Source organism: Calonectris borealis, chromosome 2 (genome assembly GCF_964195595.1).
Source record: "Calonectris borealis chromosome 2, bCalBor7.hap1.2, whole genome shotgun sequence".
NCBI classification, from domain to species: domain Eukaryota; kingdom Metazoa; phylum Chordata; class Aves; order Procellariiformes; family Procellariidae; genus Calonectris; species Calonectris borealis.
In genome coordinates this window covers 24,643,191-24,661,021 of record NC_134313.1, presented here as the reverse complement: position 1 = coordinate 24,661,021, position 17,831 = coordinate 24,643,191, and the positions used below count along the sequence as shown (strand labels likewise).

At 39.2% G+C, this 17,831-nt stretch overlaps 1 protein-coding gene and 1 long non-coding RNA gene across 2 annotated transcripts in view; one reads left to right on the top strand and one right to left on the bottom strand.

Moving 5' to 3' along the window:
- Window positions 1–17,831, bottom strand: part of LOC142078608 (uncharacterized) — a 390,353-nt gene that overhangs the window by 257,161 nt on the left and 115,361 nt on the right. The window lies entirely within an intron of this gene.
- Window positions 1–17,831, top strand: part of SPAG1 (sperm associated antigen 1) — a 55,375-nt gene that overhangs the window by 4,692 nt on the left and 32,852 nt on the right. Inside the window, exons 2-7 of the mRNA XM_075141346.1 lie at window positions 5,257–5,398; window positions 5,988–6,147; window positions 6,508–6,633; window positions 11,309–11,376; window positions 13,492–13,610; window positions 14,103–14,208. Coding sequence (XP_074997447.1) covers window positions 5,257–5,398; window positions 5,988–6,147; window positions 6,508–6,633; window positions 11,309–11,376; window positions 13,492–13,610; window positions 14,103–14,208 — 721 coding nt within the window. The remainder of the gene's footprint in view (window positions 1–5,256; window positions 5,399–5,987; window positions 6,148–6,507; window positions 6,634–11,308; window positions 11,377–13,491; window positions 13,611–14,102; window positions 14,209–17,831) is intronic.

The following is a 17,831-nucleotide window of genomic DNA, read 5'->3' as shown; positions in this document are numbered from 1 at the left end:
GGGTACATAAGCATCTACGTGACGTACTTTTACAGTCAGGTTCTCTACCCAGGCATCAATATCTTGCCACAATGCAGCAGCCCAGACTGGTTTGCCTCTGTGTTGCCAGTTGCTCTGCTTCCATTGCTGCAACCATCCCCACAGGGCATTTGCCACCATCCATGAGTCGGTACAGAGATAAAGTACTGGCCATTTTCCTCATTCAGCAGTACCTGAAGCCAGCTGGATGACCTTCACTTCTGCAAATTGACTCGATTCACCTTCTCCTTCAGCAGTGTCTGCAACTTGGCGTATAGGACTCCATACAGCAGCTTTCCACCTCCGATGCTTTCCCACAAGGCGACAGGACCCATCAGTGAACAGGGCATATTGCTTCTCGTTTTCTGGTAGTTTGTTATATAAACCTCTTCAGCACGCGTCACCTCCTCCTCTGGGGATATTCCGAAGTCTTTGCCTTCTGGCCAGTCCATGATCACTTCCAAGATTCCTGGGCAACTGGGGTTTCCTATTCGGGCCCGTTGTGTGATCAGCGCGACCCACGTAGCATCGGTTGCATGATGTGTAGAGGGGACCTTCCTTTTGAACATCCAGCCCAGCACTGGCAGTCAGGGTGCCAGGAGGAGCTGTGCTTCAGTACCAACCACTTCCGAAGCAGCTCAAATCCCTTCATATGCTGCCAATATCTCTTTCTCAGTTGGAGTGTAGTGGATCTCCCGTTTAATTTGTTCAAAGGCTTGTTATTGCTCAGGGCCCCATTTGAAATTGTTCTTCTTCCGGGTCACGTGATAGAGAGGGCTTACAATCAGACTTGGAATTTGGCATATGCATTCTCCAAAAACCCACAACGCCTAAGAAAGCTTGTGTTTCCTTTTAGCTAGTTGGTGGGGACATGGCTGTTATTTTGTTGGTCACATCCATTGGGATCTGATGACGTCCATCTTGCTATTTTATTCCTAAAAACTGGATCTCCTGTGCAGGTTCCTTGACTTTGTTTTATGGCAAAACCGGCCTTCAGAAGGATTTGAATTATTTTCTTCCCTTTCTCAAAAAATTCTCCTGTAGTGTTGCCCCATATGATGAGGTCATCAATGTATTGCAGGTGTTCTGGAGCCTCACCCTGTTCCAGTGCTGTGTGGATCAGGCCATGGCAAATGGTAGGGCTGTGTTTCCACCCCTGGGGCAGTCGATACCAGGTGTACTGGATGCCCTTCCAAGTGAAAGCAAACTGTGGCCTGCACTCTGCTGCCAAAGGGATTGAAAAAAACACAACAGCGATATCAATTGTGGCGTACCACTTGGCTGCCTTTGACTCCAGTTTGTATTGAAGTTTTAGCATGTCCGGCACAGCACCACTCAGTGGCAGTGTGACTTCGTTCAGGCCACAGTAGTCCACTGTTAGTCTCCACTCACCATTAAACTTTCGCAGTGGCCATATGGGACTGTTAAAGGGTGGGCAAGTCTTGCTGATCGCTCCTTGGCTCTCCAGTCGACAAATCAGCTTATGGATGGGATTTGGGGAGTCTCGGTTGGTGCAATATTGCTACCGGTGCACCGTTGTGGTAGCGATCGGCACCTGTTGTTCTTCGACCCTCAGCAACCCTGCAACAGAAGGGTCTTTTGAGAGACCAGGCAAGGTGGACAGCTGTTCAGTTTCTTCTGTCTCTAAGGCAGCTATGCCAAAAGCCCACTGGTATCCTTTTGGGTCCTTGAAATACCCTCTCCTGAGGTAGTCTATGCCAACGATGCACAGAGCCTCTGGGCCAGTCACAGTGGGGTGCTTTTGCCACTCATTCCCGCTTAGGCTCACTTCAACCTCCAATACAGTTAACTCTTGGGATCCCCCTGTCGCTCCAGAAATACAGATGGGTTCTGCCCCTTCATAGCTTGATGGCATCAGGGTACACCGGTGTCTACTAGAGCCTTATACTCCTGTGGATCTGATGTGCCAGGCCATCGAATCCACCGAGTCCAGTACCAGTTGTCCCTTTCCTCCACCTGGCTGGAGGCAGGGCCCCTCTAGTCCTGGTCATCGTATTCATTACTCCTTGTAAATGCAAATCAAAAGTCCTTTTATTAAGATCGGAAGTAAAATCAGGCCTTCTACTCTGTCTGGGGAACTGCCCACTGGAAACTGAAGCAGCAGTTTTTCTGGAAGAACCCCCTTTTGTGATCGTTTTTCCTTGCAACTCACATACGTGTGCCTCTGGGGTCAAGGTAGATTTTCCATCCCACTTCCTTGTGTCCTCTTCATGGTCACGCAGGTAAAACCACAGGGTGCCCCGTGGTATGTATCCACTATATCCTCTCTCTTGAGCAGAGGGACGCTTACTCCTAATGGCTGAGATACTGGTCCATACAGGCAGGGAGTAGGACATATCCACTTTGAATTGCTGGAACTCCTGGCAGTTTCTCCACAGCCGAGACGCAGGCCCATAGGGAGGAAGAGAGACTTTCTTCGTATTGCTGGAGTTGGCCAGCCAATTCATCCACCGTTTGTTCCTCTCCATCTTTCCAGGTCATTACTGCCAATGAGTTTGCATATGACGATGGTGCACTCCATACAAACTTCTGCCACGTGGGTCAGGTGCACTTGACTTCATCTGTATCTTTGGATAACTGCTCGTTGTCCAGGTCACCAAAAATCACCTTCAGTACGGCTAATTCCCTCAGGTACTGGATACCTTTGTCCGTGGTGGTCCACTTGCCTGGGTGACATTGTCCTGGTTTCAGCTGGCGTAGAGTTAAATTTCTTCCTAGTGCTGTGTTTTGGATTTAGTATGAGGAGAATGTTGATAACACACTGATGTTTTCAGTTGTTGCTAAGTACCCTGCTAGTCAAGGACATTCAGCTTCCATGCTCTGGAAGAGGCTGGGAGGGAGCATAGCCAGGACAGCTGGCCCAGCTGGCCAACAGGGTATTCCATACCATGTCATGTCATGCTCAGTATATGAATGGTATACTTCCTGTGTTCCAGGAAGTAGCGATCACTACCTGCTTATCAGTCAGCGTGGGTGGTAAGCAATTGCATTGTGCATCACTCATTTTGTATACGCCATTATTATTATTATTATTATTATTATTATTATTATTATTATTATTATTATTTTTTTTTTTTTTTCCCTTCCTTTTCTGTTCTATTAAACTGTTTTTATCTCAGCCCATGAGTTTTTCTCACTCTTACCCTTCCGATTCTCTCCCCATCCCACCGGGGGCAGGAGGGAGTGAGTGAGCGACTGTGTGGTGTTTGGCTGCCTGCCAGGTTAAACCACAACAGACATATAACGTCTTCCTTGAAGGGATACCTTTCCTTCATGCCTGACAGGAGTCACCTCCAGATGCTGAGGGCTTGTGCCCTTTTTCCAATCGCTTTGTCAATGCTCCCTTCCCTAGAAAGGGATCCCAGCTGCTTGGCTTCCCTACCCTCTAATTCCAGGCTACTGGCCCCGTTATCCCAGCATCGGAGCAGCCAGGTGACAATGTGCTCAGCTGGATGACGACTAAAGTCTTTTTGCATATCTCGCAGCTCACTCAGGGATAGGGATCGGGTGGTTACCATCCCATTTATGGGTTCTGCCTCTTCCTCCTCCTGTTCTTGTGATGGCCCTGGTTCATCCTCATCCTTTACTAAACAAGCTGATATTCTTCTGTATTACTTTTTCTGTGTAGGGGTGACTGATACTGGCATGGGTTAGTTCTCTGGTTCAACCGCAGTGACTGTTGCTTGGGTGTGAGTAGCTGCAGTGACTGTTGCGGGGGTTTGAGTAGCCACAGTGCCTGTTGCAGGGGTTGAAGTAGCCGCAGTGCCTGTTGCAGGGGTTTGAGTAGCCACAGTACCTGTCGCTGGGGTTGATCTCTGGACGGTATTCCTAAATAGTTGTTTAACCCTAAACAAGACTGAACCACATTCAGGAGACATAGCAATAGGAACATGTTTGTTTGAACATCCCAAGGATATTCAAAATTCTCAAGAACTGTTGTGGAGAGCTTCATGAAGAGGACAGAAGAAAAAGGAGTTTCTGAAGATATGAAAGGGAAAGTGAAGGAGTGGAGGAAAGCGTCCCTCCTTGCCTCCCCCATAAATTGGTTCTCCGAGGAGAAAAGGTGAAGAGTGTAATTATTAAGTTTCCAAGAGGTGGCTCCCAAGGTACAGAGATGATGGCAGTGCTGAGTACAAATACCAGATTAGACTCACAACCAATAATTTTATCGTATCATAAAACAGTGTTACACAGTGCTGCAAAATGATAACCTTGACCCAGCTCCGAGTGGTGATAAACAGCACAACAGGGAACATATACTGCAAGTAAGGTGTTACATAACCCAACATTGAGAGCCAACCCAACAACTTTGAGAGCCGATAAATCAACATTGTGACCAGCAACTATTAAACCAGTATAATGAATGCTTATAACAAATTTGCCTTAACACGCTTTGGTCAGATCTGTCGTCAGCCCTCACATTCGGCGCCAAAAATTTGTACTGTTGTGGTTTAACCCGGCAGGCAGCCAAACACCACACAGCCGCTTGCTCACTCCCCCGCCCTGCAGTGGGACGGGGGGAGAGTATTGGAAAAAAAAAAGTAAAATTCGTGGATTGAGATAAAGACAGTTTAATAGAACAGAAAAGGAAGGGAAAATAATAATAATAATGATGATGATGATGATGATGATGATGATGATAGACTATACAAAATGAGTGATGCACAATGCAGTTGCCCACCATCTGCCAACCAATGCCCAGCCAGTCCCCGAGCAGTGACCGCTGCTTCCGGACCACTCCTCCTAGTTTATATACTGAGCATGATGTCATATGGTATGGAATACCCCATTGGCCAGTTGGGTCAGCTGTCCTGGCTATGCTCCCTCCCAGCTTCTTGTGCACCTGGCAGAGCGTGCGAAGCTGCAAAGTCCTTGACTAGCATAAACATTACTTAGCAACAACTAAAACATCTGTGTGTTATCAACATTATTCTCATACGAAATCCAAAACACAGCATTACACCAGCTACTAGGAAGAAAATTAACTCTGTCTCAGCCGAAACCAGGATACCATACTTCTGTCACTAAGTCCCTGTCAAGAACAGTTTGTGTGATCTGGTCTGCAAATTTTAAATTTTTCTCTTGTGGCAATAGGTCTGCTTGCGTAACAGAGTAGTACTTCCGAGCGTGAGCAGGATTATTCCTTAAATTAGCATTGCTTCAAAATATAACTGAGTCCCTACAGAATAACTAAATTTTTTTCCTTTTAATATTCAGTTATGGGTGATGAGTCAGTACCATTTTTGCTCGATCAAGGAACCACTAAAACATATCAAATACCTATTGGTCATCTGGACTACAAGTTTATTGAAAAATGCACAGATGTTAAACACCTGGAAAAGATTCTCAGGGTATTAAGGTAAACATTATATTTTCTTAACTTCATTACTAATTATATTCCTGTTCTGTAAAATTTGAAGGAACCTGTACCTAAATACTCTCTTAGTCATGAACCTCTTTGTGACTTTCTTATTTAAAAATTAAAATACAGAGTTAAATAAATCATGTTAAAAGTGTCCAAATGATAATGCTAGAAATCCGAGTCCAGTTTTAACCATCCAAAAGGTCTGAGTAACTCAATGCCACGTTTTTCTCAAATGCTGCTGCTGGATTTTGGTTCTGTCATGAAGCCATTTTGCCTGACTGTTGTAATTTCAGATGCCATGCCTGTTTAACTTTTGCTGAAAATGACAAGAGCATTTTTTTATGAGCACTGTGATGATAATTTTGAACTGTGTACGTGTGTCCATTGGAAAGTGGTTGAAATTTAACTCACTGGAATTTTCTGATCAAAATGTTATTAGGTGATATAGAATTCAGTTGTAACAGGAAAATAGTCCTCTGCAGTCCCTATGGTGACTACACAGAGACTACACATGCAGAGAAATATGGAGGATACAGTGCAGTTTAGTTCTTTTTTGTAACTTTTATATCTTTGCATTTTAAAGGTCTGGTGAAGAGGGATATTATCCTGAACTTACATTGTTTTGTGAGAAGCGTATTGAGCATTTAGATCCAGGGAGCAGAGCTCTGAGAAAAGATAAGCCTGCAGCCACAGCTTCTGATTTCACAGCTGATGAATGGAAAACAATTAGTGGTGAACTGATGGTACAGTATAACTCTACTTTATAATGGTCAGTAATGTAATCACTTTGATGTATCAATCTTCCTCTTGTGCATAAGTAGAATGTAATTATTTGATTAAATGAGAAAATGATGAAAGGATTATGTTGGGGGTTTTATTATTTTATTGAATTAATGTCACTGAATCTTTAACGCCCATTTTAACTCTATAGATTTTTTTGTAGATTACTTTTTATTCAAAAAAGCACAATTGCTTTTTGTCTTAATTGCTTTTCCCCATTAAGAGCAGTGTATTATAAGGATAGTTGGTAGGGTCATTGTAGACTATGAAGTATATCTGCTCCACTGCTTTAAGGTACAGAGATATTATTTATTTATTTTCAGAGCTGGGTGACAGAAATGAATGAAGATGATAAGAAATCACAGTTCCTGAGAACAGACACACTGCATGAAAGACAAGATAACTTGCCTCCTATTCGTTGTTCCAGCAGCTGTCTTCCTGCTAATCAGGTATCTCCAGTTTTCTAATGTCTGTTAATTATATGTCTTTCTAAAATCGGGAAATTTTGTATGTACAAACTCTAATCATTGAGCCTTTCTTACAGGATTTATTTTGTTAACTAGAAAATAAAAACCTTTAAGTTCCCTTGCAAGAGACCAATGCTTAAACAAAAGTGCCTCCTTAGTACTAGCACGTGTCTTGTAATAATGTTTTAATTCTGGTCAAGAATTCACTTCTGGAGCAAATCTCCTTAAACACCCTGTTCTGTTCTTTGATTCACATTTCAAAGTGGTGTTTAAGCATATGAACTAGGTTCCTTTTGGATGAAACTATGCCAGGAGATTTTCTCCAGCTGCAGTAGGCTTTTGTTCCATCAGACCAGACAGGAGCTAGTCCAAAATAAATACCCTGAAACACATACAGTGTGGATGTTGGACCCTCTGCACCAACTGTTTCACTCTATAGCCACTTCTATATTGGGTTGCACTGGTATATATGTAGCCTTTGATTCCCCTTATTTTATACCTTGAGTTGGTATTCCAGCTTTAGCCATAAAACATACTTCCTAATTTAGCCATAAAGCATACTTAACAAATCTTCAGAATTACAGAATAAACATTTACATTTTTCCTAGGTATTAGTTTCCTCATGGTTTTTTTCCATTATTTATCTGCCTGAAATCTGTTTTGTCTGTGACCGTCTTTCATTACTAATACTAAATGCAGTGCTATTGGAGGTGTGGGATGGGATTTTTTTGATTTGTCAGGTGCTATCATGGATGGCTTCAGTCTGATTCCCACTATTCTCTCTGGAATTCTGGGACACTTATAACAAATTTACTGAAGGATTTTTCTTTTTGGAAGTTTCGAAGTGAGAAATGTTATGAAAGAATCCTTACAGGTCGTGATATTTCTTATTAATTGTTAATTTGACAAATTTTATTGGGATAATTATTTACTAGTAAATGCCTGATTTGTGCTCCTGTGTTGTCAGCTGGTACTTAGACGTCAGACCAAGACATTCGGGATAATTAGGCACTCTCCATTATATGGTATACAAAGAGGCTGGGAATTCCAGTGTAATGCTTTGTAAGTGGTTAATATTGAGACTAAGGTGTGCTTTTGTTTTGTTTTGTTTTGTTTTTCATTAATGTGTCCTCTTTCACATTTTGCAATGTATCTTACTCTTGACTACCCTATTTTGCCGAGATGAAGACTGCCACTCTAGCTTTACTCTTGATTTATGTCCTGTATAAGTGTTTCCTAGAACAGAAAATGGTAAATAAAATATCATGTGAACTCAGTGAATCCAGATTAGAATATAAGCATAAAGTGGTGGAAAGTGGCTTGAAATCTAGAATATACAGTTTTACTAAAGAGGATGTGTTCTCCGTCCAAAGACAAAGTATTTATTCAGATTTTTTTCTCCTATTTTAAACCATTCAAGAGTCTTCAGGTCAAGTTTTTATCACTTTTGTTCTCCATACAAGGTTTAGATGTTAGCATTATTACCCAGGAAACCTAGATACACCTTTATGCCTTATCTGTGTATATGATTCCCATTCTTTTTGTCCAAGAAGACGGCCTCTGAAGTTACAATTACTGTCCTGGAACAGAGAAGGGAGGCCTGAAATTGAGTTTTAGAATTCAGTTTTTTTGTGTGGCAGTGCAGTTATACCACTACTAGATCACTACTGAATAAAAAGAAGCTGTTTCTGGAGTATACACTAAATTTATACCTGTAATATGAAATCTCAAAAAAATTAGATTAATACACTTAATCTTTTTTTATTTCTTTTCTTTCTTGCTGATAAATCTTTGTGTAATCTTACAATTTTTAAACATGTTTTGCTAATCAATTAGGACTGTAATTATTTTTTACACTGGCATCACATAATTTTGTAATGTGGTATCAAGTATAAAGTTGGCATGATAAATTTCTCCTCTCTGCTGGAAAGAAATCCACAAACCCTTCCATAATTTTATGTTGTTATTTGATTGGAGACTGTGTATGTTCATCTGATATGATGCATAAAAAGTTCAGTATCTTCAATGAAGCCAATTCTGGAAATCCTTATTGACCCTAAAGCAGTGAATTGCACCACGGGGTACAAATCTGGTAAATGGAAGCATCATCTTGTTGTGTCTGTAACCAGATTTTCTTGCTGATACAAAACGTAGGTACAGTTTTAATTCACTACGAATAGCTTGTAACTCTATACGGTTTTCTTTTTATTAATGTGAAGTCGTGGGGAAGATTCTCAAAAAATGAATAGATAAAGAGTGAACTTCATGCACTATTTCCCTCTTTAACACAATATGGAAGTTTCTGTCTTATACTCTTGTTTTTCTTTCACACAGCCCAGGACTTCAAGGTTACATCTATACTGCCAAATAAAAGAGGACTGGATAGCTTGAGTTTTTGTGTTACAAACTGTCCACATTGTTTAATTTGCCTCACTTTTTCCAGGACAGAACTAAAGCATGGGTTTAGAGATACTCACTTCCAAAAGACTGTATGGATGGGATTTCAGCAGACTTAGGTTTCTTTGCCAAAGACAGTTTCCTAACACTATTCCAGAAAGATTTCTGTCCTCACATACCTCCTCATGCTACAGTCCAGGGCATGCAACACACATTCCAAGTTTTGTGTTATAAAAATCCACTGTGATAGTATCTATGTAGCCTTCATATTATTTCGGATACTCTGAACTAAAAAAGAATAGTGGTTAGCTGACACAGAATAGTAATGTCCTAGGCCATCCCACGGGGCCCAGAGGAGAACCAAGGTCAAATTCTGTGACACCTGAACTGAAGCCAGTCCGTGCTTTAATCTTTGGTCCAGAAATTGTTCTTCGGATTTCAAACCCTGCGGGATCCATGCATTGTGAGTTCTGGCAAGAAAAACCACAAGGGCAAGATTTTCTTTTTTTTTTCAGTTCCACAGCATGCAAACATACATTTTTCATCAAAGCCTCTTGGATGAGATGCTCTGAAATACTATTGATTGAGAAATTCCTGACTCTGCTGGAGCCGCAACTTGGTTACAATGGTCCCACGAATATGAGACCTACAATTTTTAAAATTGTGCATTTTTGAGTCAACACTTCTTCCTTATTCCTTGAAAGGACATGCTGTAGTTCTCTCCCTAAATTAAAATTGCATTAGTGTAAATACTTTATGAGCTTTCTTCTGAGTGTTTCACTGGTTTTGTGCTCATTTAAGTTAAGGACTTCTGGTTTGAAAAAAAGATTTGATATTTATTAAATTAGTAAGTTTGTAATATACACCAGGATGCATACATAATGATACGTCATATTTCAGGAAGCCATATTTAGGAGTTACCTCCTCCAAACATGGGCTGATCACTAAATGTATTTGTCATTTTGTCTAGCTTCTTGAAAGACTGAGAACATTAAGAGTAATTCTGAAGTTATATACTATAGAAGTTTGTGTAACCTAACATTATAGATAGTCAGAAGTGTTTACAGGAAGGGTCCCATTTGCATTATGTAAATTGGGGTGTTCACATCCAACTGCAGAAGTATTTCCTTGTTGCAGTGTCACCACTGGTAAAGCTAGTTTAAGACGTTGCTGCTTGTTTCTTTGGTGCAGTTTATCACATGCTCAGTTGAACTGCTACAGATATTTAGGGATTGCACTGTAATCATCTCTATCAAATTGTTTGTTTGAACCCAGAAAATTGTAAATCTGCAACTCTACAAACAATTACATTGGTCTAACTCAGTGAGTGATGGATTGCAAGGTAAAAGGAGGGCTGAACGTCCAGGACAGAGTAGATGGGGAATATTTTGAACTGGCTGTTCCACTGTGGAATACCTGTTTGGAACCACACCTTGCTATTAAGTATTGTTGAAGTCAACAAGCAGGGAGGGACATATCAGAAAGATAGTCTCATGACAGAGGCAGAAGAGGTGCCAAAGGTGCCAGCTATGGAAAGGTTCCATTAGTGTAGGAGATGGGTTGTGATACAAGCCAGTCGAATCTGTTATTGTGACTGATTGTTGCAGGAAGGTCCTAAGGATAAATTTCAGTTAAGGCAAATCTCAATGATGGAGCTTGTCTAAAAGCTAGAGTGAGCTTAAATCATCTTGGGAATTAGCTTGACTGGAATGTCAAAAGAAGTACAGACACTATTTTGAAGTCAAATTTTTCATTTCTAAGTTTTGTCGTGAGGGTTCCAGGGACTATCAGAATCTGTGCATTGCATTCTCTTGGGAGTGGCAAGCCTAAAACGAGGTTACTGATTCAATCTCGGGGTCAAACACCTCATCACAAAGCTGGGGTTTCCCAAGACTGAGTTCTCCCTTGCTGTGTGGAAAGGATGGTTTGGAAGATGGCAGCACAAGGAAGAGTGCTGCTTCCTACTAATTGGGAAGAGCAGTCTCGTATCTGAAAGTTTTATTCAGTGCCTCTGTGACATGTAGCAGGGCAGTGGAGAGAAAGTGTGAGACTGAAGAGCTCCTCAGATTACAACGATGTGTCAAATACATAAAGATTTTCTTTAAAGCAAGACAAATGAAGTTTCCAAGACTATGCTGAGATTAGTCATGAATAGTGTTAGTTACCGGGAATATGTATTGCAGAAACAAAACAAAACAAAAAAAGGCTGTGAATTTCCACTTTAAAAAATTGTTTTACAGGCTGGCTGTTTCTCTTTCAGAACAAAAAATTACAAAACAAACAAAGAAACAAGAAAAACATACCACGGGATTACAGTGAATGGGACAAGTATGTTAAATCCTTTATATTTAAGTTTTTATTAAATATTATATATTTAATATTATGTATTTTTTTAATAATGGAACATTATTAAATGTTGGTTTTTAAAGTATTTTCCAGAAACATAGTCTTAAGGTCAACATTTCAGGGAATTATAACACTTCGGTGAAACTTAGATTTTCCAAAATAAATGTTCTGTTAAAATGCAAATGATGCATCGTGGTGCTAACAGCTGAAAACAATTTAGTCTATACTTTTGTTCAAGCTGCGTGAAATATAACAAGTCAGCAGAAAATACAAATAAAAAGTGATTTTGTTTCAGATTTCATTTTTCCTTTCAACATCTAAGATACAAAATCTATGGAGGTACGTAAAACCAAGGGATTAAAATTATCTTGATTTATCAGGTGTTTTTGAAAGCATTTCTAGGGTTGTTTAACATGGGCTTATAAATTTGATCTTCTGTGTATCTAAAGTTGCAATTCTAAATTAAAACCAAAATTGATGAATCCTTATTCCTGCACTGAGCCCCGCTGACCACAAAGAATGAGCTTCAGGCAGATGCATCAGTTTGCTCAGGTGCAATTACACATAATCAGAGGTTTAGACAGAACTGACTATTTCTAGGGTGGATGGAGCCATGATACAAAGACACTCTCTGCATCATGTAATGGTGGCATATTACCCTCCCAAGTTACGTGAGTGATGCCCCCAAATTGTTGAACACAGAAGGGGAAATGCACATACTTCTGTGTTTTGCATTGTAGCAGCTTCTCTCTAGCTCTGGAATATGATGCTGTACAATCAGAGTGAGGAGGCACGAGTTTCCAGTGCTGTAGATGGGGAGCTAAATCTAGAGACTGTGGGGTTTGGGTAATGAAACTCTTAATGTCTCACTCTACCCCAAAACCACTACAAAACCCCTGTCTGCATAAGATGCTGTTCTTACAAAAAGTTGTGCATATCAGTTATTTTCATGCATATATGCTTCAGAAATCGGAGTCTTCCTGCTCAAATGTGGACAAACAAAATCGATTATCAAAATAACTTCTGCAACAATTTATTCTTTCCTCCCTCTTTCCTCTGTGTCATTTAAAGTAATAATTTTGGGATTTTGTTTGCAGTTTTGTATGCTCAATCTTTAAGTCTACTACAGTTTGTGAATTTTCCCATATAATGTATTTGTTTTGGATAATACGAGTATACTGAAAAAGAAATTTTCCAGTTTGAAGCATATCGTGTTTTCAAAACATTTTGAAGATAATTTCAAAACCTTCAAATAATTGTTTAGGCAATTTCTGCACAAAAAAGTTTCACTTCATATTTTAAAGGCATCTATTTTGAAATGTGGTTAATTTATAATAAATAGATAAAAGTAAAGTAGCAAAAGATCAGAATCAAAATGGAGAACAATTAGTCTTACCTGAAAAAGTTTTGAATTGGATAAATTCTCAAAATTGTGTGCCTGTTTCAGATAGAAATTATTCATATTGTCAAGATCATTGTGGAAAGCAAAGGATATTTTCCATTAAATCCTAAACAGAAAAGTGGCGAGTGTAGTGTTTCTAGATAGTGTAGTATTGGTTATTACTGTATGTGTTTTATAGGACTATGGCAGCAATATTTATCTGATACAAATTCCTAAACACTGTTTTCAAAAGCTGCTTCAGAGTAGCTGTGGAAGTGTCTGAGACGACTTTGAAATCTCTCTCACCTTTACAATATTAATTGCTTTGAAGCTGTTTCTTAGGTATTTTGGCAAAGGTTAATAGAGATGATTGATAGGGCTGGGATTGAGCCTGATAATACTGTGTCTTAAATTTTACCTGTCTTTTTTGGGGGGATGGCAAGGAGGTGAGGCAGACATTTTCTTGGTTTGGTTTTAACCAGAAGGGAGGAGGAAGAGGGGAGGTAATGTATGAGCAGGAGAAGCAAACAAAAAAAAACCAATACAAGGAAAGGAGGTAAGACTAAATATCTTTTTCCTAACTAGTCATGGATAACTGAACACAGCCTTCATCTCTCTTTTCCTTTGATTTATAATGGAAATATACTATGCCTTTCTATTTGTAGAGGAGTCTTGCTATGCAGCATTTTTGAATTTGTTATTTTTATTAATTTCAGGTTCGATGTGGAAAAGGAGTGTTCTAAAATTGATGAAGGCTGTGAAGAAAATAACTCAAAAGGAAGATTCTTTAGTAGGCCAAGTCTACCTATAATCAAAAAGAAAATAGACACAACCGGTAATGTCTTAGAAACATATAATTTTTCTTTAATTTTAATACTGTGTTGTAGAGTGTGAATACAAATTGAAGCAGCATATTATAGAGGTAAAAGTGTCTTTATCTATTTTTCAGCCCCTAGAGATGCTAAAAGTTCTTAGGAGGTTAACTGAAGCCACAGCTGAAAAAATGCTAGTCTTGGTGTTAATAATCAGTTAAAATATTTATGTTGTGTTTAGGTTGAGAGCGCTAGATAAATAAATAAAGCGTACTTCTGCTATTATAAATCAATGGTAGAGGTTAGCCAACCACTTTCATGTTGCATTCTGTATTGTATGCATATCAGAAGGATTTAGGTTCTTATTACAGAAAATAAAATACAAATTTGACTTTTAGTAAGCCATATTATTTTAAAAAATAATATACAGATTATGACATTCAAACTATTTTAGCTGACTGTTTTGACTGCATCTGTGAAAGTTGTTAGTTGTTATGTATAAATATGTTTTCTAGGCATGACAGAGAAAGAGAAGATTTTTATTGCTACTCGTGAAAAAGTAAAGGGCAATGAAGCCTTTGCCATTGGGGATTATGCGGAAGCAGTGACATATTACAGTCGGTGAGTAAATACTATTGTGTTCTTTTATTTTAATGACTGTTACTTGCGAATATTATTTTTAAAGCAATGTCATTAAAGCAACTTCTTACTGAAGCAACTAGTGACAATTAGATTATTTTCAAAAGGGCAAAAAAATTTGACAGAAGAGTACTTAAAGCACTGTTGCATCCTGATATTAATTTTTATTTATTAGGAAGAGAAGTGGATAAATAGTGATGGGATGCAATCTGCAGGTGTCACAAAGTTCTTCAGATTTTTCAAAACCATTGAGATTCAAGGGCAAGTTGACAAAAATAAAAGGATAAGCAGTGTGTTGAGAAACTAAATTAATTACAAAATTAATTCTAATTAATCGTATTGGTAGGATTGTCTCAATTATTAATAAGTAAAATTGATTTAATAACCTCTTCTTAGGAGGAAAAAAAATCATTATGTGCAGCTTCATCATAACACTGTCTGTAATTAGTAGCAGTCCAGAAGAAAAATATATAAACACTGGATTTAAAAAATATGAGACGCTTACAGGTTGCTTGCCTTATTTAGTGCACAGTGGACTACACTCAGACTTTGGCTTTATTTATATATTGTATTTGTTTCTATATATATATATTGTATTTGTTCCAAAAGTAGAAAAGTTCAAGGTTAATGGAATTGAGCATGACAGGAAGAGAAGGATAGTGTTTCAGTTAAGGTATTTGAATGCTACCTTGGAAGAACTAGATTTTTTCTCTACCTTTTTCACAGTGTTCAAACATGATGCTGTTTATACAAACCAGGATTTTCATGAGACCAACATTTGTTTCTTCTTTGCAGATTACCCATCTTGAGACACTAGATGTCTGACTTGCAAAAGTGCTGACTGCTAACACATTAAACTAACATTAAAGGAAACTCAATTTTGTGCTTAACACTATGCTTTGAAATGATAAGGACTTCAAAAAAACTGAAGTCCTAGAAGTGTCAAAGTTGTCACTTAGAAATTGAGAACATATGGGAATCTTGGTGTATTAATTACCAGTGTAAACTTAGGGTAATGATATGGCACTACTGTGAGATGAAGTGTTAAGATAATTCATGGGCTATGATAGTGGGATATCCTCAAAAAAAAAATTATGAGGAAGTTAATGTGTCTGTGATCAGTGCAGACAAGTATGGAGAAAATAACGAATAGGAATAAATTGTGTGTAACAGCAATAAAATAAATAGCGAACAGATTTATGTTTAGGAAGCACCATTTATACTGTCACTGAAGGAGGCAGGGTTTTGTAGAACAGCTTATGAAAATTTACCTGGAGATTGTTGAATTATATATGTGCCAAAGGTATTGACATTCATAGTGCACAGGCTGTTTAAACTGAGGCATTTGATGTGTATTTTTTGTTCTTGACTTGCAGTCTTAACATCTTTCTTGGGTTTTTTTAATACATGAACATGAATATAAAAAACATCCAGAGCTGTATTTCATATACAAAAAATCAAATACAAATCCATATTATAAAAATAAGTAAAAATCTCTGCTTTTGGGGCATAAATAAGGTATTAATTAATAAGGATGGGCAGAATCCTTCCTAATGGAGAGTCTTTCCATATTCGACCCCCATGGGGCATTGTACATCTTCTGAAATATATGATATTGACACTGCATACTGTTCTAACTAGACACTGTTCTAATACCATCTGAAAAATTCCTATTTTCTTACATTTAGAAATATTTAAATAAAACATATTTCGGTGTGAATTGATAATAGCCTGGAGGGGTTATTTGTATATGGCTAAAAAGGGAAAAAGAGTAGAGTTCTGTATAAAAATAATCAGGGTACAGTTATTCATTCTGTTTGTCTTGTGATGAGGCCCACTATTCTAAGCTGAACGTAGAGAGTACTTTCTATTTTACAAAAATCCTTAAATCTCTCTCTCATTTATAAAGAGATTAAAAACTTTTGCAGAGAATGTGCTCTGACATAGTTCTATTATGCTGATGTGATTTTAAAATAAATGGATCTTGCCTATTTTTCTGCATACCTCTGGTGAAATCGATCTGCTTAGTCATTTCAGTCATACTGCAGAATCATAGAATAATTTAGGTTGGAAGTGACCTCTGAATGATATTTTGTGCAAACCACCTCTCAAAGCAGGGCCAAATTATATCAGGTTACTCAGGGCTTTGTTCAATTAAGATTTGAATATCTCCAAGGATGGAGATTTCACAACCTCACTCTGTTGCAGTGTTTAACTACCCTTACAGTAATTTTTTTTTCCTAAAACGTCATCAGAAATTCCCTTTTTGCAACTTGTGTCTATTGCCTTTTGTCCTATCAGTGTGCACTTCTGAGAAGGATGTGGCTCTGCCTTCTCCATACCTTACCATTAGGTAACTGAAAACAGCTGTAAGATCTGCCCTGTGCCTTTGCTTCAGGCTGAACAAACCTAGTCATCTCAGACTTTCCTTGTAAGTGTTGCATGTACTCCAGCCCCCTAACTGTCCTGGTGACATGCTGGACGCACTCCAGTTCGTTGGTGCCTTTTGTGTACAGGAGAGCCTCAGACTGAACACAAGTACTCCACCTATTGTCTCATAGGTGCTGAAGAGCGGGGAAGAACCACTTCTGTCAACCTCCTGGCTACACTCTTGCTAATATGGCCCAGCATGTGGTATGCTTTCTTTGCCTTGAGAGCACACTGTTAACTCCTATTCAATTTGCTGTCCACCAGAGCCCTCAGGTCCTTTCCTGCAAAGCTGCTTTCTTGCTAGTAACAGCCCGTACTGTTGCTGGAGTTACTCTGTTTCAGGTGCAGGATTTTGCACTTGCCTTTTCTGAACTTCCAGAGAAGTCTGCCAGCCCATTCCTCTGGCCTGTTAAGGTCCCTTTGACTGGAGTTCTGCTGTCCAGTGTGTTATTGACTGTTCCCCCCCAGCTTTGTATCATTGACAAACTTCCTGGGGGTGCCTTCTGTTCCATCTTACACCTCCCTGATAAAGATGTTAAAAACTTGATCCCAAAGGGAGGCCACTAGTACCTGGTCACCAGTTGGGCTTTGTATGACTCAATTCTTGGAGCCCAGCAGTCTGGTCAGTTTTCTGTCTGCCTTATTGTCCACTTATCTAGTCCATGTTTTACCTATTTGGCTATAAGAATACTATGGGAGATATGTCACAGGCTTTGCTACAGTCAAGGTAAGCATCCTCTGTTCTTCCTTCCTTCACTGAGCCACTCAGCAAAGAAAGCGATCAGGTTGGTCTTGGCATGATTTGCCTTTGGTAAATCCATGCTAGCTGTTGCCAGTCACCTTCTTATCCTTCATGTGCCTGGACAGGAATTCAGGACGACTTGCTCCATAAGCTTTTTGAGAACTGGCATTAGACTGACCAGTCTGTAGTTTCCCAGGTCCTCCACCTTGCTGTTCTTGAAGATATATGTGACGTTGGCCTTTACCAGTCACCAGAAACCTCTCCCAATCACCATGATGATGTAGAGCAGTCTTGTAGTAACATTGGCCACCTTCCTGAACACCGCATCTGGAATTCATGTATATCCTATTTTCTTAAGTGTTTCTTAACTTTATCTTCTTCTGTTGTGGGTTCTGCTTCACTCCTGCAGAATCTGCCTCTAGACTCAGGGACC